General features: G+C 40.5%; 1 protein-coding gene across 1 annotated transcript in view; it reads right to left on the bottom strand.

Moving 5' to 3' along the window:
• Positions 1–23,501, bottom strand: part of LOC136421174 (bax inhibitor 1-like) — a 100,021-nt gene that overhangs the window by 13,411 nt on the left and 63,109 nt on the right. Inside the window, exons 4-7 of the mRNA XM_066408344.1 lie at positions 13,019–13,139; positions 2,519–2,567; positions 1,123–1,220; positions 475–554 (exon numbers count right to left, since the gene is read on the bottom strand). Coding sequence (XP_066264441.1) covers positions 475–554; positions 1,123–1,220; positions 2,519–2,567; positions 13,019–13,139 — 348 coding nt within the window. The remainder of the gene's footprint in view (positions 1–474; positions 555–1,122; positions 1,221–2,518; positions 2,568–13,018; positions 13,140–23,501) is intronic.

Below are 23,501 nucleotides of genomic sequence, written 5' to 3'. Positions count from 1 at the left end.
AGGATATGTATTCAAATAATTGATAATAACTTGATATAAAATCATTTTTGGTACAGTACCTTGAAAAATTGTCTTTTGAATGTACTGAAAGTAAATTATACATTTTTCATTTAAAATTGCATCAAAATTTAAAAGAAGCATTAAAAAAAAGAAAGATTTATGGTCTTCGTAGAAGGCTATTCCAGCATATATGAAAAAACATTATTTTGCTGTTTAAATTTTGGACCCTCTCCGTAAAGACAGCACTGAATTCTTAAAAATTGGTGGTCTATTTGGGGGTTCTAAATTCAAGATGCCACCAGAGTGCACCTGGGTAGAAATTGGGATGCCTCCATATGCAGATTTGTATAGAATATTTTCAGTTACATGTGTGCCAAATTTGGTTCTTTAATTTAGACAAATCTACACAGTTGGTCTATAAATAGATTTGTCCCTGCCCTGCAGGTGTAGACCATTCTTACTAATAGTATGTACCTGGAATAGGAAGTAGGACCTGAAGAACAGGTTGAACAGCCCAGCAAACATGAGCATCTGCACACCTGACATCAGGATCCCTGCATACAGAACAGGCAATGTCCAGTCAAACTACATGTCATGTTATTGTGGATTTTTCCTCTACATATATCTATTGGTTCAGCTATTGATGGTTTACTAAGTCTTGTAAAAAACCTCAAAGTGTCCCACCTTGTAATAGGCTGAATTGTTAGCAGTAGATAACAACACATTAGAATCACATCATAATACAAAATCATTTTTAGTAGTCGAAATAGTATATAGTACTCAGTGAAGCATTGAATATATAAGAACATTTTTGTATGAACCTATCAACACTAAAATCATTGTCATTCAAAGCAAGTATTGACTTGAATTGATAGTAACGCTACAGTTGGTAGAATCAATAAATTGTCTAGCACAGGTGGCAATTACATGTTCAGCAGGCAGATTACGAGGTTGCAGTAATATTACGAGAAATGTTCAGTTGTATATGTACTTACTGTCACGGTAGTAATACAATGGAAATATATTTGTGGTGTCATGATTTCACAGCGGAGAGGTAACCACGATTTCAAAATAGAACCGCTGTGAACACTTCCAGATGTTATATAATTGCCTTATAATTACCTCCCAGGAACAGGTAGTAGCGGTTTTCTGCCCACAGTGCGCTCAACGTGAAGCTGACAAACACGACAGTGGTGGCAATGAACGCAGTAGGAATGATGCTGTGGAACAACAACACACTTTTCAGTCTACAGACTGGGAACACCAAGGACATTATATAATGTCCTTGGGAACACCAATTGAAAATAGCTCTGCCTGACAAAATGTTGATATATCAATGGAAAACAATTCATGGTAACTTTTTATTGAACTTTCTTTTCAAAACATATTCTATAATTGTCCAATATACGTGTAATGTATACTTTAGTCAACATACATTTATAAATTACTATACATGTTAAAGGCACCCAGAGCATTTTATGAGACTTGAAAACTGGAAATATTGTAGTGGGTAATTATCTTGATGATATTGACAATTAATGCCACTTTTTACCACATTTGTGTTCGGATTTCTTTTCAAACGTGCGCAAAAGTGCACAAAATTATCTACATGGTAATCTTTTACTTTCACGCGCCTACTGTAAATACTGTAGATACTATAGCCCCACCCACCTCCGTCAAAACGTAGAAATACAATTTGAAATTTAAAACATAAAAATGCAAATATTTGACGGACATGTAGTCACCCTCTCATTGGTCGAACCGCTTATTGTGATGGACAGTCAGGATCAGTCTATCAGGGCTTGGATTTTCTATCAGTTCTCACCACACAACGACATCATATCTTTGCTCATTTAATTCCGATATGTAATGGTATAATGTTATTGAAACTTACTATGTGAAGGAATGACTAGAAATTTGAGTTTTTTTAAAACTTTAAAGGCACACAGAGCATTTTATGAGGCTTGAAAACTGGAAATGTTCTAGGTGCTGTAATCTTTATGAAATTGTCATTTAATGCCACTGTTAACCACATTTGCGTGCGGATTTCTTATCAAAAGTGCTCAAAAGCGGCACAAAATAAGCTACATGGTGATCTTTTAGTTTCACGCGCCTAGTGTAAATAGACAGATACCATAGCCCCGCCCACCTCCTTCAAAACGTAGAAATGCAAAATTAAAACATAAAAATGCAAATAATTGACGAACATGCAGTCACTCTCTCATTGGTCGAACCCCTAATTGTGATGGACAGTCAGGATCAGTCTATTAGGGCTTGGATTTTCTATCAGTTCTCACCACACAACGACATCGTATCTTTGCTCCTTTAATGTCAACATGTAATGGTATTATATATAGTGTTATTGAAACTGTAAGTTGAACACTCACAGTCAGATAAGTAAGAAGGGTAGAAAATTATATGATTAATACAGAATATCTGGATCTATCTATGTAAGGCAAGCATCATAAACTTTAGAATTTCTACTCAACTGAGTGCCCTCACACACACAGTCACGTACCTTGGATCAATCTGAATAACAGTATCCATCAGGGGACCAAGGCCAAGGCCTGCAAAAAGACAACAAAGACAAATGAGCATTATCTGCCTCAAGGTGTAACACAACATTTTTCTATAATATGGTAAGTACATGACTGTACATTGTACAAGCTGCGTAAAACTTACCTGTAACAAGAGTTCGGAGACCTCATATTAATATGCAAATGACTTACACATTTGCATAACCTATGCTTGGTCATGTTTACACCTTGATTAACTTACACATGTCACAATGTTGACAGTCCAACCATTTACAACTTAGAAGAATTATGGCATTTTTGTGCAAATTAGGAATCTATTTGCATAATTGGTGTTAATGTTCCACCAGCCATAAACTACATTATGTTTTTTTTGTATTTTGTGTATTTTTGGAGATAATGATTATTGCAAGAAATAGTTGAAAATATTTAAAGACAATTCAAACTCTGTAACTGCATAAAATTCCGAGACTTAACTCCGGACGTTTTGAGTGACATCCATTACTCTTCTTCAGCATCACTAATAAAAACAAGAGTCTGAAGACCCAAAATCTCCATGAAATTTGTTTTTTATTTGCTCAAGCTATTTGTTGTTGGTCTTTTTTCATGGAGATAACAAGTATACAGGTTTGGTTGTATATCCCTTTGTGGTTTGAGCACCAGCTGTCGGGCCCTGGGGAATATATTCAACCCAGTTTCGCTACCAACAGGTGTGCCATAACATGCAATAGACAACACTGCAAATACAGATTTTCCTCATTACTTATGCAAATTAAGCCCCAATTTGCATAATTTGCACTTCATTGTATACATCTCTGTCCAAGCTACTTGCATAGTAAATAACATGAAAATCTGTCGTTCCTTTCTTCAGTTATTCTCCTTAGAAGATTTTTACAAATACGCCATTGCAGTTCCTGTGACACATTCCAGGGGGCCCAAAATCGACCTTGACCTTTCTCCTCTCAACACCTACCTGTATACCAAATATCATTACAATCCATCTACACATTCTACAGTTATGCTGACTTTAAGCATCCGGTGACACAAACATACAACCGGTGACACAAACATGCAAACACACACGCAAACACACTCAAAACAAGAGTCTTAGGACCCAAAATCTCCATGAAACTTTGTGTTTTATTAAACCAGTTTCCCCCATTCTATATCGCTCAATGGTATGACCCCCACCTGTCGGGCCCAGGAGAAGTGACCCACTTTCGCTATAAATAGCTACTAACAGATGTGCCACAATATGCAATGGACAACTCTGCAAATATAGATTTTCCTCTTTACTTATGCAAATTAAGTCCAATTTGCATAATTTGCAGTTCATTGTATACCACTCTGTCTAAGCTACCTGCATAGTAAATAACATGAAACTCTGTCGCTCCTTTCTTCAGTTATTCTCTTTAAAAGATTTTGACAAATATGCCATTGCAGTTCCAGTGACACATACCAGGGGGCCCAAAATCTACCTTGACTTTTCTCCTCCCGACACCTACCCACATACCAAATATCATTACAATCCATCAACACGTTCTACAGTTATGCTGACTTTACGCATCCGGTGACACAAACATACACACACGCAAACATACACGCAAACACACTGAATTTGCATAATTTGCACTTCAGTGTGTACATCTCTGTCCAACCTACCTGCGTACCAAATAATATGAAAATCTGTTGTAGCAGTTCCTTTCTTCAGTTATTCTCCTTTAGAAGATTTTTATAAATACACCATTGCAGTTCCAGTGACAGATACCAGGGGGCCCAAAATCGACCTTGACCTTTTTCCTCCCAGCACCTACCCACATACCAAATATCATTACAATCCATCTACACGTTCTACAGTTATGCTGACTTTACGCATCCGGTGACACCCACATACACACATGCAAACGATTTTCCTCCTTACTTATGCAAATTCAGTCCCAATGTGCATAATTTGCACTTAAGCGTGTACATCCCTGTCCAACCTACCTGCGTACCAAATAGCATGACAATCTGTCGTTTCTTTCTTCAGTTATTCTCCTTGGAAGATTTTTACAAATACGCCATTGCAGTTCCAGTGACACATACCAGGGGGCCCAAAATCGACCTTGAACTTTCTCCTCCCAACACCCACCCACCTACCAAATATCATTACAATCCATCTACATGTTCTACAGTTATGCTGACTTTAAGCATCCGGTGACACAAGCATACACGCAAACACGCAAACGCACGCAAAACAGTATCTCCATGAAAAAGTCTTTTTTCATGGAGATAAGAACTGGCAAAACCATGATTGCAAGGCAGACATTTGGCTCTAATGCATTGCTGCACAAAACGATGTACTCTATTTTACCACAATGAGAGCAATTTTGTCAGTTATACTCCATGCCAAGCCTTATAGTCATAAAGATTCTTATTAACCCTTTTCCTTGAGCTATATAACACTTATAAATGGAGAATGGTTCCTCTATTACTCTCAAAAAGATGCACTAGAGACTGATTGATTGTGTCCCTGACTAAAGTGATTGGGAGGAATCGGATCCAAGATTGCTTGGAATAAAAGGTCCTCTCTCTCTAGTAGGGGCAATTCAGAAAATCAATAGTACTAAAAGATATCAGACTATAGATGGGTATTTACGGCAGCCATTAGCATGAAATACATTTCTTTTCTTTCAAAGGACCAGAGTGATTCTGATTTGTTTCTGTTTGCCTATATGCTATGGGTTTTATAATATTTGTTTACAAAACTGACATTCTCTTACTCTAACAATAACAAGAGTTTGGAGACCTCATGTCTCCATGAAATATTCTAATTATGGATATGACTTCCACTTAATTTACATAATTAATGCTTGGTCATGTACACCTTTAACTAACTTACACATGTCGCAATATTATTTATATCACAGTCCAATTTTACCAATTTTCATAATCTATACCTCCTTATTTACATCTCTGTCTAAGCTACCTGCATACTGAATATCATGGAAATCCGTCATTCCTTTCTTCAGTTATTCTCCTTGGAAGATTTTGACAAAATGTTTCTGCAGTTCCAGAGCAAGCTGCTAGGGGGGCGAAACCTACACCACTTCTTCCTTACATCAAAAGCTATCTGCCACCAAAAAAAAGCACGTCCAGGTCAAAAAAAAAAGTTCTGCTGCAGTACCAAGTTCACATACCAGGGGGCCAAAAAATGACACTGACTTTTGTCTTCCCAACACCTACAGACATATCAAATATCATATAATCCATCCATGGCCACCAGAGGTTCTTGAGATATATATGCTGACTACTGCCTAATTTGTCTGGAAACACAAACAGACACACCCTAAACTATATTTTTTGATGGAAATAATAATAGGAACTTCAAGGTAAACATAGAACAGTCTTCTTCTTTCTTCCCGAGTCACCACTGGTACTTCTGTCTGCTACACACTTCCTCTTCAGTGTTCCGCAACCGCCCTTCCTCTTGGAGTCAGGGATTCCAGGTTCTCTCTGGTGCATGGCTCAGGCAGGAGGGGACAGACGAGGAGGTGTTTCATGGTCTGCTCCTGCCACATGTCCATCTGGACTAAGGCCCCACTTGTTCATGAGACCGTCTTGCACCTTCCTATGCCTGTTCTGAGGCGGTTGAGACATGACCAGGTTGGCCATGCCTCCCCCCTCCTGGAGGAAGGGATTCCCTCGGGGGATGGTGAGTTTACTAGTATGTGGTGCTGTCTGGTGGTGATGAGACCACATGGCCATCCTCTGAGACACTGCACTACCTCTGAGTGGTCCAACTGATTGCATGAAGCTGTATCTTGATTTGAGTCTCTTTTGTGGAGGAACATGCTGGTAGAGTACGTGGTGTGGGTCGCTCTCTTGCTTGAGCTTCTCTTGTTGTGCTGCCACGGCTCTTCTGATGTGTGTGTGTGTGTGGGGTTATACTGCACAGTAAGTAGATTTGTATAGGTCGTCAACTCTGGTGGGGCATAGGCAGCCAGAGACGGCCCTACAAGCAGAGTTCAGGACCGGGTCCAGCTTCATGGTCCACACAGCGGCTGCATACTCTGCTGTAGAGAAACATATAGTCCAAAGGCTGTGGCTCGTACAGTACTGGCATCTGCACCCCAGTGAGTGTTTGCAAGTTTCTTAAGGATGTTGTTCCTGGCACCCACTTTCATTTTGGGGGGCCTGCATGCCCTTTTACGTAGAGCGTAATGATGATGAAGAAGACCCTTATTGTACATTTGTGCCCCGAGGGGCTAGATACAGGTCGTTTAACATAAACCTAACCAACATGTAAGTGACATAAACAGTGAGCCGTTTTAATTTTACGTAGAGTGTTGCCGACCTCTCTAATTCAACGTAGAGCGTAAGCTGGGTATTTTGCGTTTGATGTTTTTGACCACTTTAATTCCAAGTAATGCGTAGTAGCTACCAGGAATTTAGCGTAAAACGTAGTTGATGAATTGTGCGTAAAGCGTTGTCAAACTTTTCCAACCTTGCCTAAGTCACAAACGAGTGCGTAGTCTGTTTTGTTTTGCAATCCTCCCCCTGTACACAATGGAACAATCCACCGAACTCGTTCCCAAAATCTTGTGTAATAGCAAGGCACATACAAGGGAATGATCGCACAGTGCGCTGGACACGAGAGTGTCTTTAATTTCCAAGCAGCTGTAGCTGTTGGACTTGTTTTGAGCGAAGTTGGTGATGTTTTCATGGTATATTGTGTGCGCTTTTACAAATTATGACCGGTATACCCGACTTGCGAGACGGGTACAGTCAAACCTGTATTAGCGGTCACCTTTGCATAGCGGCCACCTGCCCATAGTGGTCACTTTTTGTCGGTCCCTTGGATTTTTCCCATTGACATAAGCATTAAGAATTAGGCTATAGCGGCCACCTGTCCAACGCGGTCGCGGCCAGACGATTTTCAGTCCCGCGAGTACAGTAACACTGCCGATAATGGTCACGGCGCGCCGGTAGAAGCCGCATCGCCACCGCACGCCGGGTTCAAAATCTTCATTTTTTCACGCAGTTATCAAATTTATGTAGCCTCAACTGGATAGGATCATAATAAAGAAAACCAGAATGTTTTATCTTTGTTAGAAAATCCATGGTTTGACGCGAAGTCAAGTATAGTTTTCTTCACATGGCTTGCGTTTGTACATCGTGGTAAAATTGACCATTTTTGTGCATTTCGACTGGACAAATATTACGACAGCTTTTTGGAAAATACAACCCACACATGTACCTGATGCGGTAAGTTCGTGAAATGTTTGAATGCCGGCCCAATTTCCGTTTTCACCGGGAACTTCATTCAAATTGTGCTCAAAACGTGTTACGCGCAGTTTTCAAAATGGCGCTGATACAAACTGGATAGGTAGCAGCATAAAGGTCAACGGAAGATACCACTGTTACGGAGGTATAATGTACTAAATTTATTTTGCTGTAAAGTATCACTGAGGATAATTACTAAACCAAAAGCTTCAAAATGAATGTGGATAATATTGCTATGATGTAAAATTTGGGCTGTTGCAATTTTCTGAAAAGACAAAAAGCCCTCAAAAGAGCGACCTTCTTCTGAGTACCCTATTAGCATAATGGTAGATGCTGATCAACACAAGCCACAACAAGAGACTAAGGAAAATTGTCGCCACGATTTTATGTTTGAAAACGGTCGAAAACGAACAGTAAGTGACAACTGAGCAACATGTATTTTGTTCTAAACTAACTAGGAGTAAAAGAACAACAATCGAACTTCTAAAATGTGCCTTACCTGTTTACATGTGTACTGTACGGTGAATAAATATATCTCAGTGGGTACTGAAAACATGTGTCACTCGTGGTCAATTAATCGACATTTTCTCCATAGCGGCCACCTGTTCTTAGCGGCCAGTTTTGGCCAGTCCCTTGAGTGACCGCTATAGACAGGTTTGACTGTATCTGCTGCACTTCCTGGTTATATTGTCTTACGGCATTGATAAAGTTAAGGATGATTACTGGCCGTCTTGGAACATCTTGCACAGATGGCAATATATAGATTGAGATTTTAAACCTCAGGACCTGCAAATTAAGGCACTATCGGGCCTTACGAGGCTTTACTTGGCGGGAGTATAAGTCCACCGTTCCCGCCAAGATTGCTCCACCATCCTGCTCTCCACTAAATGTGGCCGAAAAGAATGATGAATGTATTCTCCATTGTCAGTGCTGTTATCAATAGCCTTCGATTCTTACTTTGAAATCCTCAAAATGCAGGAACTGCCATTTCAGAGGCTTGAATTTTGAAAATTTTCCGGGGAGAGCATGCCCCTGGTCCCCTATAAATCGTGCCGAACCCTTCTGCGCTCAGTTGTCCAATAATCTATACATGATATAAACGAACACAATCCTGGCTACAAGCATGGGTAGAGCAAACAGGTTAAGCTTTGCAACATCACAGTCTCCTCACTAGTCCTGAGTGATTACTCTCAATATCAATGCCACTATGTCAACCTGCCTCTGACCCTCTTGAAACCAAATGAATGGCAAAGATCAGAACATGAAAGCAATTGTCATGTCATCTGTTTGTTTGATGATAGAGTTGTTTTTAGAAGTTTGACAGGCGGGAGAGCCGCTTGGCTGTAAATGGAGGCCGGCCTGTATTCTTCTTCTTGATACTTATGGACGACCGTGCCCCGAATGTTACAGCATCAGTTATATAGGGAGCTGGCTGTTATCAGTCTTACTTTTAAGTTTATACGTTCAAGACTACTTATTGTCACCTCCAAACCTCATACATTACCAACTTTGACGCCTTAGTTCAGCCGCTAGGTCTTTGAGGCCTGCATAATGCTTTGGGAAGCTTCAGAATTTAGCATAGAGCATAGAGAGTGTCCTGAATTTAGCATAATACGTCACCAGCCCTCCGAATTTAGCGTAGAGCGTTGATGGAACCCTCCCATGCAGGCCCTCATTTTGGTGTTCAGGATGTGGTTCTTGTATGACAGGGTCCTGTCTAAGGTGACACCAAGGTAGACTGGCTTACTGGCACTACTCAGCCATTTTCCCTGCCAACAGACCCTCAGTTGGCGGTTTGCATCCCTATTTTTCAGGTGGAAGACGCTCACTTGTGTTTTGTCAGGATTGGCCCGCAGATGGTTGGCAGCATAGTATGGACCTCTCTCATACCCGTCCTCAATATACTGTGTAAGATTCAGTAGTTGGCCAGTACAAGACTTTCCAGGTCTAAAACCTGCTTGCTTGGGAATGAGGAGCTCATCCACGAGTGGTGCAATATGGTTCAGTATGTAGTAGTCTTTCAAAGAGTTTGTATGTGTGGCATAGCAGAGAGATCAGCCTGTAATTCTTGGGTATGAATTGACCTTTCCCAGGTTTCAGTAAGGCAATCACTCTGGATTTCCTCCAGATTTTGGGGATCCTGTTGGTGTTCAGACTCAGATTGCGCATGTTGAGCAGCCATTGTGATCTGCTCGCATAGGATGTCGTCAAGTCCAGTTGCCTTGTTGTTTTTCATGTCCTTAATGGCGTTGTGTAGATCTCCATGCTGGGCCTTGTGAAATGTGAGGTTCCTTCGGAGATCGTAGCATCTGCTTTGGGGAGCTTGGCTCTTGGGGAGTAGTGGTTTGGGTTTCCTTGGCTGTTTACAAGTAGTTGGTGAGCAACTTGATCTGCAGTGACTTGTGGCACTGGTTGTGCTTTAGTCATTTCCAAGGATCCGGATTGTTTTCCATGCCTTCCGGCTACTACGGGTGAGGTCAGTCGATTCAACGAACTCCCGCCATCGCCTCTGTCGACTTTCTGTGACTATGCTTGTGAGTAGGTCTCCACATTCAAGTGTTGATGCACTGAATGGGTCGGACTCGAAACGATTCACGTATTCGTCGTACAGTGTCTTGGACTCATCGTTCAGGCCTGGGATGTACTTTGTCCGGCAGCCTCTGGGCATGTTTTGCCGTGATTACCTTTGCCGAGAAGGTTATGCAGAGGGTAGCGTTTGTTTGCGTGTGTGTTTGTGTGTGTGTTTGTGTGTTTGTTTGTAACGTACAGCATATCCCGAGAAGGCTTGGATGGATTGTCTTGATATTTGGTAGGTGGGTAGGTCTTGATGAGACTTGGAAATGATTAGATTTTGGGTCCCCTAGCGGCTTGTTACGGTACTGCAGCGGAACTTCCTGTTTTGATATCTCGTGTTTTGGACATGCTATGGTCCTGTGGTAGATAGCTCTTTGGACAGAGAGTAAGTGGTATAGGTTTGGGCCCCCTAGCGGCTTTTTTTGAACTGCAGGAGCAGGTTTTGCTTCAGACTTTGAAATGGAATAACTCAAGAAGGGCTTGATGGATGGTCATGATTTTTGGTAGGTAGATAGCTTGTCATGAGTGATGATGTACATGATTAGATACTTATTATGCAAATAAGTATCTAATTTGCATAATTAATGAGGAAAGTATATACATTGGCCAAATTCCATAATTGGACTCTCAAACTTGTGACATATGTAACTGAGGAGGAGAGAAATATTAATAGATATCAACTATGCAAATGATGACCTCATTTGCAAAATTAATGAGGAAATACTATAACTCAAAATTGGCTTGATGGATGGTTTTGATTTTTTGTAAGTAGATAGCTTGAGTGATGATGTACATGATTAGATACTTATTATGAAAATAAGTATGTAATTTGCATAATTAATGAGGAAAGTTTATACATCCGCCAAATTCCATGATAGGACTCTAAAACATGTGACATGTAACTGAGGAGGAGAGAAATATAAATAGATATCAATTATGCAAATGAAGACCTCATTTGCATAATTAATGAGAAAATGCTATAACTCAAGATGGGCTTAATGAATGGGCTTGATTTTTGGTATGTAGATAGGTTACGTGATGCTTTGTATGATTAGATATAATTATGCAAATCAGATTTTCTCATTTGCATAACTAATGGGACAATTTCAAAAGCCCTCTGTGTTCCAGGATATGACTATTCAAATATGTGACACTTGTAACTAAGGAAGAGAGGAATGTTATAGATAGAAAATATGCAATTGTAGGCGTAACTTGCATAATTAATGAGAAACTACTATAATTACATACAGGTAAATGATGGCAATTTCATACTTGTGGCATTTGAAAGTTATGTGAATGTGAACATCGTTGAATCAAATTATGCTAATAAGGACCTCATTTGCATAATTGATGATAAATGTTAGCATAACCTTCTTTCATAAGCTCATACTTTGGACAACATCTGTTCTTTGGCTGAAGACGATCAACTGGTATGATTTATGATTGATGAGAAACACTAAATACGTCAGTCATAAAGGTTAAAATCATTTTGACAGTTGGCCTTCTTCAGGTTAAACCGCCGTCGGAATGGGACTGTTTGTGGTACAATGACAGCATTTACCCTAAGTATTACTAAGTGCAATTGGGCGGTGTTGGGAGTGTGGGATTGGATGCAGCACTACCTTCTCACATTGACTAGCGATGGTGTTAGAGGCAAACTCAAGGTCAGGGTTGTATCCACATCTCTATCTACAGCTGTTGAAGGAGGCTGGCAGTTTTGGGTCATGTATGAGGGACATTTGGATTGCATCAGCCCAGTTTACAATGAGGTCGCCATCTTCATTGGTTTGCAGATAGCCCCAGGTGGTGCTATGGCTGTTAAAGTCTCCAATTACTATTATATTAAGTTGGCCATCAGTGACTTCCTTTGGGAGGCTAAAAGTCTCTGCTGGTGGTTTGTAGACCGAGCTTACACTGATTCCCTGAAGAGCAATGGACAGGACTTCAACATTGTTCATGTCGGACAGAGAGAACTTATCGACATTAAGCCCGTCTTGTATAAGGATGGCGCTTCTATGCTGGTCATGTGGTCTCTCCCCTATGAGGGTCATACCATTGATGTGTGGGCGGGATTTTGTAGGCCCACGGTGTGTCACATATATCACAATTGTTTGATACACAGAGTTCGGCCAGGAGATCTTGCTTGGCACCAGTAAGGCCTTCCGTGTTGAATGAGACGATGCTCAGTGCCAGTCCTGACAAGGACCTGTGTGAGTCAGACGCTGAGCCTCATCAACCGGTCGGCTGCTCGTCGCCATGATGGTCGAGGCGAAGTTGTAGTGGTTGTAGTAGCAGTAGCGGTGGTGTGGTAGAAGGATTCGCAGGGACCGAGATGAGAACACTCCTTCTATGGCCCCCCACATAGTATACAGTGAGAGTACTATATAGCTACAGTACTGTAACAGTGTTTGCATATATGCAAGAGAACAACTCCATTGTTTCACTGGGAGTAAAATTAATATTTTCATTGGTATGTTTGTGCGTATGTTGCGTGCCTTTCTATGTGTGTGTGTCGCTGATATTCCCAACATACACGATCCAGCATTGACATACATCTTTAGTGCTGCTATTTTTGTCTGTGAAACTGGGCTACAAAGCAGTATGGGTAATGGGGTGAAGTGTTTTGTGTCTATTGAATGACCTACCAACACAGAAGGCGAACCCTCCCATGATTCCCAGACGCTTGAGCTGGTTCCTGGGAGCATTGTCAGTCATCCCCAGCCAGATCAGCAGGCCGATGGAGGCGATAGCAGACAGGAAACCACCCTGGACAAACAAAGAGTTGTTTTATTCAAATGTTTAAGGTTAACATACTTTTCTGTTCTCACTTTCCCTCCTAGACTGTAAAGAAGAGAAACAGGGATTCTTCAGAACTAAGGACAGGACCTACATACATTTGTGTTACATAAACCGTGCAGCTTTAAAACTTTTTAAATTGTGACTTACAGCATAGCTTGAAGTCCAAACCTTTGTTTGCTTGTTTGTTTCTTTAGCTTCTCCATTTAGCATATGAGGAATATCAGTGATAGTGTTGTAGTTTGGTGCACTGAAGTATCTGGAACATGCTCTACCTTGATAAATGTCATTGAAAGCTTTTGAATTTTGATTCAAGCCCAGTAAATTACAACATTAACATTGTTGTCATTCAAATCATCTTACTTACTTTACTATATGGTTTTCAGTTTGTCTGTATATAAACTCGGCACAAAAAGTTTGGAAATCTCTGTTGTTTCTCAATCAATTTCAATGATTTATATATCATTACAAAGCTTGATTTTTCTTTCCCAGGATACCAAACTTATTATGATTGTAAATAAATGGAACGGGCACCAGGCCTGCTTATGCGAGCGAGTCACATAAAAAAAAGTGCCCAGATTACCCTACTAATGTCAAACGCTCAATTCAGTATTTTTTCTTCTGCTGGTAGCACGTGGCTTGAGTATGAGGGTAATATGAAACTTGAATCAACAAAACACATTAATATGAAAGCCAAGGTTACTCTTCATCCACACAAAAATGAATTAATACTGAGTACACAAGCCATGCCCTGTCACCACAGCCCGACACATCCTCCTCATGCTTGTCACCAGTTTTACGCGGTTCCTGGTCATTCTTCCACAAGGAGTCGTCACATCAACCAGTGTTGTTCTGTTGATCATTATTGCATGCACAGCTCACCCAAGGTGATCAGTGATCAGAGTCTGAGAGGTGTTCAATTGTGTTGAGATCTGGGCTGCAGGAAGGCCATTCTATCCTCTGTATTCCTGCATCCTGGAGGTAGTCTGAAATGACTCTCATTCTGTATGGACGTGCACTGTCATCTTGCAGAGGGAAGGATCCAGGAAATGTGACTGGATTGAGAAAGGTGTCTCTATGTCTTATTGACACATCGAGGTTGCTTAGGATGATAAGCCTGTTTTTCCTCTGTACTGCCTCACACCATGACACTGACTCCAACAAACACTGTCAGACTGAGTCTATCTGTGCATCAGTCGGCATAGGGTTCTCCTCGCCGCTTCAACACTTTCATTTACCCTTCCAACAGTAATCCAACAGAAATAAATCGACTATCATCTTTAGCTGTGAACATAACATTCCTCCACTCACCGTTCTATTCATGATACGGACGACACCACAACACAGTGTATCACTGTATCAGGGAAATTTGGGCACTTTTTTTCTACAACCCACTCGCGTAAGAAGGCCTGGTGCTCGCTCCATGAGATTGCAATTACAATAAGTTTGGCATCAAAGGAAAGGGAATTGCAGAAGCTTTCCAACAATATATAATGCATTGAAATTGATCAAGAAACAACGGAAATATGCTCAACCAAAGTAAAGTTTCCAAACTTTTTGTGATTTGGTCTATCTGTCCAGCAATTGTCCATAATCTGTTTATCAAATTTCAACCTTCTGTAAAATAATGTTGATTTTGTTATTCTGTATCTCTGTTGTTACATGTATCTCAATGTATGTATCATTTATCATATTGGTATGTCATAAGCCCACACGGGCTGGGCGCATAAGGCACAAGACAGTATACTAAAAGAAACCTTCATTCATTCATTCATTCTCAGTGAACTTGATGGAGTCTGGAGAGTATTGTTCCCTCTGAAGTTCACTTCCTTTGGAGGTATTGGCATTGGTTGTGTCTGTTTGTTTGCAGCTATACATGTAACTCAAGATCCATTGATTTTGATGCATTTGTATGTACTTTCAAATTGGCCTGTAGTGTTCAATCTACTAGTTGAGTGAAATAATGCACATTGATTTGGGGCACGTAGCAGTTTTTATGGGTAATGTAATAATACAGAAGGACACCCATATAAATGTTGAAGGTGTGGAACGGCCCACAGCTGTTGCCAGCAAGCTTACATGCCCATGGCCAGCAAGCGATTTCCAAGCTGGCACAATAATATCTGTATCTGTATAGCTGGTATAACCCCCCTTGGGCCTAACACACCAGCTAAGCTAGGGTCAATTATCTTGTGGGTCCGGCTTGCAACACTGACTTGAGTATCTAGCTAGTGTTGTGATTAACAACTACTTGGACATAAATGGAAACAGGTTTTAAGGAAATTCTAAATACCTTCACCAAGAAGTTTATGTTTTAGGTACCTTTTGTGTGTGTGGACAGCAGGGGCGGACTTTGAGAGAATAACTCAAGTAGGGGTTGACAGATCGTACTGATTTTTGGTATGTAGATAGCTTGACTAATAATCTAGTCAATTGGATATAAATCATGCAAATCAGGAGCTACTAACACCCTCCAGATTAATTTTGGACTTTCTATTGCACTTTGGACTAATGCTTGTAGCCTCTGACAGCTTATACTTACAGAGTTGATATTTTGTGAACAACTTCCTTGCCACTTAATGGATCATAATGACCCCCAGCGGGGGTCGTCACGCGCCGTTGAAAATCGAAAAACCTTCAGATTTTTCCCGAAAATCTTCAGATTTTATGGAAAATCTTCAGATTGTTTGAGATAACCTTCAGATTGTTTGCAAGAATCTTCAGATTGTTTTGAGATTGGTTTCAAAGAACCTTCAGATTGTTTCAAGGAACCTTCAGATTGTTTCAAAGAACCTTCAGATTGTTTCGAATAATCTTCAGATTTTTTAATGTGATCTTCAAATTTATGTTTCAACTTCCTTTAATATTGATTAGTATGATATGAAAATTGATAAGAATGGTTTTATTGTTGTGTGAGTTTTGTACTTTTGATGGGAAAATGGATCTAACCAATCCTGATTAGCTCCTTTCACTTGCAACTCATGGCTTTAAAGTCGAACAGTTCTTTGTGGGCTTAAACAGAGCGACCTGTCTTTAGATAGCGCGAACTTAGCGAACATTATGTAGTTGTTAAACAGAGTTGGCAGAGAAATCCATGTTCTCGGGAACAACGATTTTGATCGGAGCCTCATATCGAACCTGACTGCAATATTTATCCTCGTTCGCCCCTCAAGCCCTGGATAACAAACGTACGCTTACTATTGTTTTGGTGGTATAATGATGAATACTGCATTTGGATGCAGTTGTCATAATGCCATGGGTTTGACACTAGATGAAAATAAAAATCCACTTGAATCAACTGTCAGCTCTACATGTGTATTGTTGACAACCGTACGAATGGTAATAACTCCTCATTATTATAATAAATTACCTATGTCAAGTCATGGACTTTTACCGCTTCCGAGACAGCATCGGCTTCCAATGTGATATGCAATGTAGTTATACATATAAATTTCCATCACTGGTTGTGTTACAGGTACTAACTTGTAAATGACAGCAGAAAATTTGTGATTTCATAAAACAGTCGTGGGTTCAAAATTCAGCTGCTATGTGTATTGCTACTTTGCGGTAGATATTTGGCTTGTTCATTGTTATTGCAACCATTTGATCAACCTGGGTTATAGGTCTTCAAAGATGTGTTTTATCCATGACATTTTAGTTTTTTTTAAGCTTGCATGCAGTTGATATATCATTATGTGGCAAGAATGCAACTTCTGAAGATGCCTCAGTGCACCCAAAATTGGAGCTGTGCACCTAATTTGTGACTGTGGGTGCACCAGTGCACCTAGATATTTTTGTAGGCTATAAGGTAAGGGTACTATTGTACACTAGTATACGGAGAATACAGAAATGTAAGTATCTTGACTTACTTGCCTTTTAGACAGAATAGCTAAAATTACCCTTCGTTGTATTCTACTTGATGTATCTAGTTAGCTATAGAATTACAGGTTGTAGTTCTTAAGAGCGTTAAACTTGGTAATTTTGTTTTGCTGACATTCAACTTTATTTTATGTGGTGCACCCAAAATGTTTTCTGTGCACCTAATTTTTTTTTGTCGGGTGCACCAGTGCACCTATTTCCAAAAATGAATTTCGAGCCCTGTGCCTTCTTGTTAAACATTGTGCATGCAATACGAAGCAGTGTTACATCAAGTCATCTCCAAGCAGATAAAGAGAGTTCTCTCACCAGTGGAAAGACTTGCTGAACCAAGTTGTGTTAAACAAGCTGGACCCTACATGTATATCTTCTTGGAGATTTATGTTTGCCAGGGTATCACATATAGGGCAAGCATACACGTGTAGATTCAAAATGATATAAAACATGTATGAGTGGAACTTGGCTGTCACCTCAGTATCCAACTACACAGAAAACAGATGCAGACAAATTACTACCACCTTCAACATTCATGACTGGCACAACCATACAGTAGGTTAGAATACACCTACATTGTAGGTGTAGCTCCTTAAGACACCATGCACAGGATTTGTGTGTTGTTTGCCAAAACTCTATTATGCTTTCCCTACTTTCAGCATTCTATGGCTCTCCATGTGTCAGCATAGATGGATTCATACTAATCATAGGCCTAGACAAGACCTAGAAAACATCTCTTCAAGTTGTCTTTGATTGAAAGTAAAATTTCTTACTCATTTGTTGGTTTCTCATGTTTTGCAGTGGCCATTATTCTGTGTTGAAAGGACAGTAGCTGTTGATATCATCTATTTAGAGAGGTGATGACTTGTTAATAGCTCTTTAATTGATTGGGAGGAGAAGTCATTTCCCACTACTCCGCCCACTCCATTACTACTGGACTTGCTAACTGTAGTAGCAGGCACAGCTTGAAATGATCATTTGCTGCTGACTACAAGATCTGTAAGAGAGATATGGAAACTTTAGAACAGATCATCAGTACGGATATCATCCTAAGGAAATCTTTGAATGTACAATAAACATTAGGGATATTACAAAGTAGCCCTATAGCACCCTATTACATACACTTGAGCTTCACTGGATAGCGGACTATACCCTGTAGTGTATAGCGGAGTACCTCGGTCGATTTCTACACATGTATTCTTGGAGAGTTAAATATAATAAGCTATCTCAGATCCTAGTGTTGCCTGGTCTTCCCATCTGGGAGGAACCCCTGCTGAAATCATTATTGACACAAGACAGTAAAGAGAGAGTAGAGCTGCCATCCAAACAGACATCCAGCAAACTATTTGCAATATTTTTATGCAATTGTGAGTTAATAGTGCCAATGATGATGATGAGTTAAGTGCCAATGACTTTAAAAAACTAGTTCTATAATGTATATGTACCAAGGAATATACTGCACATGAAAAGAATGGGCTCTTTCCTAGGGATAGGAAGATATGATCAGCTTGGATGACTAATTAGTTACAGGACTTCCTCCCCTGGGCATTCCCAGGCCAAGAGTTTCCTTGTTACCACCAGCCACCAGCTTGTGGAATCAAGGATCCTTCAATGGTGGAATCTAGGAGCTGGGGCAGGGCCATTCAAGGAACTCTGCCTGGGCTTTTCAGGATCTTTCAGCCCTTTGCCTGGGCTTTTCAGGATCATGACAGATCTGTACCAACTTCATGTACAAAAAAATGAATTGAGATAAGCAGTGATCTCAAAAGGTAAATTTGTATTGATGAGAAGGTTTGTTTTTTCAAGCATGATAAATTCAAACCGTCTTGAGGAAGGCAGCGCCTGTTGTGGACTGGTCTATTTTCTTCCGCTGTGCTCGTGCATTAGCTCCTTCCAATGTCGATCTAGTTGAGATTTGAACTGGTTTTGCTGGAGACTACACTCTCCGGTAGAGATCGAGTGCCAAATGTTTAAGGTCAAACAGTATCAGTACTACGATGATACAAATCCACCAGACAATTTGGTGATCATCATGTGTTGGTGGCAAGAAGTTTTGAAATTAAGAAACGATCTACCCGTATGTGCTCTTGAACATTTAGCAAGAGATAGAAATGAAAACAAAGGGGCAGAAGGATGTGCATTCACACCCTGTTTATTTAGAGACTTAACTGAATGAAATATTCTTCTTACACAGCTTTCAAAGCTTTCGGTATAGCCTGGATGCCAGACCCCCAATCTCCAAAATATCTATCCCACGGTCTGGCATTCAGGCTGAGCCAGGCTGAGCTGAGCTGAGTTTCAGCAGGGCCTCTTCATGGGCTGTTTATGATAAAAACCCACTTCATGCAAGAGGTACACAGATGGTCTCTTGAGACTAGACTCCCAAAGAGGAGATCTGATCATGATAATAAGCCCAAGCCCAACAACACCAGAGAGTAGAGACCACAGGCAGTGCCCGTGGGCAGTGCTGACAACAGTACATCTGGGATCAATCAGCCACCAGTTTATAGACTTGAAAATATAGCCTCTACCAGGCCCGTCCTGTCGTTGGGAAAATAATAGAAATCGACCAAGGTACTCCGCTATACAGGGTAGTCCGCTATACAGTGAAGCTCAATCGATACTTGAACTTCACTCAAGTTCACTGTATAGCGGACTACCCTGTATATCAGAGTACCTCGGCCGATTTCTACTATTTTCCCAACGATAGGATGGGGCCTGGTAGAGGCTATTGAAAATTGTCCAGTACTGAAGAATAACCAAATTTACCAGTCTGAGAAGTTGGGCAGAGAATTGGTTTTGCTAGCTCAAGTTGACACAACTGTTGATAAATCCTTTGAAATGGTATTATATTTATATTCGACCAATTCTGAGTCATACCAAAGACTTTGTAAAGATGGTACATACTTGTGAAACAGTATGGAAGTTATACACACTTCACTGCCAGTGGACTAGCCCCCTGCTACAGTGATTGCACAACAGTGTGGCCCAGGGCTATGAAACGGAGATGGGCACCGCCCTATACATCAATAATGGTGTGGGAGGATTTAAACAAAAAATTACATATCTACAATTCTTCTTTGGATCCACCGGTCTATAAAGTTTATATATAAGGTCTATATAATATAGTGTGCCCTGATGCTACAATCCTTTTTTGGCCAAGGACATACAGTCCTAATGGTTGGATAAGGCAAACATTTCTTAGCTTTAAAGTAAAAGAAGAAGAAAAATCCTTAGCCTCTACCAGGCTCCGTCCGATCGCTCGGAAAATAGTAGTAATCGGCCAAGTAGAGTGAATAGTATGCCAGGGGTACAGTGAAGCTCAATAGGGGACTACCTTGTATAGCGGACTACCCCGGACACTCTATTTAATTATTTGGCCTATTTCAACTATTTTCCCAGCGATTGGATGGAGCCTGGTAGAGGCTAAGAAATCCTGGCGATGGTGTTAGAATTGCATAGACCTGTGTCATCCCAGTTAGCTTACATGTACCTCAGTCTGCAAAACAGTCTGAGGAAAATTCATTACGCTTTATCATTAGCTATTTATTAATAGTGTAATGTGGCTTTGTTACGGCTCAAATGTTTTTAGCCAAGCACGTTTTGGTTCCAGGGTCACCCCCACTCGTGTTGGGCTCTTTTACATGCAAAGTTTGATGCCCAAAAGCTCCTTTACTACAACAAGGGTGCAGGCTTTATGTACCCCTCCAATGCAGTCTCCTTCGGAATGCTGATATGACTGTACTAGCATACTACACCATCTACATGTACCATGTCTACTGTATGGCTCCCATAGTTGCTCCAAGGTGGTTTAAAATCATTGATTTGTTGGCCTCCTTGCTGGCTAACACTAAATCTCTACTAGTAGTATAAGGGTACAGGTGACGCTGTCATATATAAAGGACCATTAGAGAGACGCATATATGCGTGCCATGTGGAAAGCAATATGTCAGACCCTACATCTGCTTGAAGATCAGCTGACATCAACCAAGCTGGTTAGAGCAAATATGGACAGGACTGTATCCAAACTACCATCTGTGTACCCAGAAGTAAGCTGGGGGTAACACATCTTTGCTCATACAGTACAAAGGAAGCAGAAATTTTGTCTCTGCATAACGATGTGCTTTCTTGACTAACTTTGTCAGACAGGAAAGCCATCTGGGAAGGTGTTTCTCCTTTTCACTATAACCTTGTGTGACCACAATGTATTGTTCCTAGCTTCCCCCTTTCATAAAGTTGGTATAGTCCTGGAGGCAAATGGTTTGTCTTTGAATTCTCCCCAGGGAGGCCTGCTCTCAGCTTTTACTGAAACCTGAGTGGGTCACTGAGTGTGAATGCCTGCATTTCATTCTCTGGGCTTGCTCTGGCATGGGAGGAGCTATAGCAGGCTGTGAACTGTTCTTAATGATGTGCTAATTGGTCATCATCTCTGCAACAGTTGAAAGGAATTATTTGCCAGGAAATTATATAAAAGTTAGGTTCTATTGTAGTTGTAGTGGTACCGAAATGAAATGATATGCAGAACTTTCTTGAAAGTTGGAACTGAGTGCAGAATGGTGTAAGTTATCTCAAGTTGGCCCTTCTATGACCACAAAAGAAATGAGACTAATCATGAGGTCACCTTTTTCCCACCACGTTTACAGACAAGAAGAAAACTACTCTCTTCTTAACAATGACAATGACAATGACAATAACATGCATCACACACAGAATGAATGGGACCCAATATTAGTTAGAACTACATGTAAGTGTCAGTGGTTAAGACTAGAGTAGTCACATGTTATACTGTTCATCATTGTCTGTCTGTACTTTCCTTGTTACATGTACTTGCAATTAAGCCTTTGGCCATGAACTTTCTCTTTAGTCATCATCATAACAATATACCTATCAACCCCATCATCTAGCCCAAACTCTAGGAACTAACAAGGATGACACTCGGGCTACCCATCATCTTCCTTGCATATCATAACCGACTAGCTTGAGTGTCATTTTGTTTCAGTTCCAGGCTCTACCCTTCACCAAGCAGTCTGAGATCACTGCCATTCAAGTGTCTGGAATAAATGTATCTGTCCAGATTCTGGCCTAGCATGCTGATTGGTCCCTTCAAAGCTCCACGGGAAGCCTTGTCCTTGTCACTCAGCTTAACGACTTTCTCCACATGGTATCTCTGTAGGGACCACATCTTACTAGGGACCACACTTCTCAGAAATGGCCGAAAGAAATGACCAAAAACATGGAGTTCATTTAATGTCATACACAGACAATGAAATAGAGTTTTCTTCAGATCTTTGTAAAATCGTCATGATAACACTTTCTATATACCAAAATGCAGGTACTACAGCCTTGTCGGTAAATAAGGTCATTCTGGGATGGGGTGATCCCTGCTGAGATAGCATATGGAGCTCTGACAGAAGGGACCAATCAGCGTGCTAGAAAAGAATATGAATGAACTAGACAACTCGAAATAGGATTTCTCTCAACATCTCTCAGCCAAAATGACGATGATGATCCCTGAGAAGATTGAACAGCAACAAATTTTTGGGTTCTCAGCACTCAGATTAAAGATCAAAATATTGTGGACCATGTTTAGGCCTTCAGAGCACTCAGTTTTATTCAAGCAGTTTTTTTCTGCCTGTCCTCTGCTTCTGATGATGTCTGTCTGCTATATTTTTGTCCCCTTTCAATGTCCACAAATCAAGTAACCGGTGTGGCCAAAACACTAAAAAATGATTATGTTAGCTTTCCTTTTTGGACTGTGTTTGTTTCGTTCAATCAACCACGGCCCCTGGGGAGCCAGGCCTTAATGAATGTCATAGTCCTACAATCATAGGTTCCCCTCCCTTTCAATTAAAAAGCTATTAACAAATCATCTCTGTCAAGTTTTGCTGGACACAACATACAGTAATGGCAGTATCACATGCAGTGCCGTGCACTGACTAACATTTATGTGGCTCCAGATTTAGAAACTTTTAGAATGCCTGATCATTCATTTCATTATCAATGCTTACCCATACTTTATTTGAGTTTATGTTCCTCACTGTCACTGTGTTTAAAGCTGTTTTTCGCTACAACTAACTTTAAAATAGCTATGATACACCCTTGCTGAGAAGTATATATTATAATATTACAATATTGCACCGCACAATCTTTTATTTCTTTTTGAAGTTAAAAAATTTTTCTAGTCATCCTCTAAAACTGTAACAAACAGAGTAACAGAGCAACGTTAACGTTGTATTGTAACATTACACAGTCAAGTTCATTTTAATTCAGACTAGGGATTTTAAGGCTTCACGTTCAAATTTATACAGCCCTACCGTACTAGAAGTTTGATTACATTGTATATTATCTTAGACAACTTCAACCACCCTAACATTGCCACTGACAGAAGTTACCATGACTGTATCTGTATCTGTATAGCCAGCTTCCCAGGCACGCGGCGCGGCAGCAGCTGGTTATATTAAA

This window comes from Branchiostoma lanceolatum, chromosome 15 (assembly GCF_035083965.1).
Source record: "Branchiostoma lanceolatum isolate klBraLanc5 chromosome 15, klBraLanc5.hap2, whole genome shotgun sequence".
NCBI classification, from domain to species: domain Eukaryota; kingdom Metazoa; phylum Chordata; class Leptocardii; order Amphioxiformes; family Branchiostomatidae; genus Branchiostoma; species Branchiostoma lanceolatum.
This window is presented reverse-complemented; position numbering and strand designations above follow the sequence as displayed.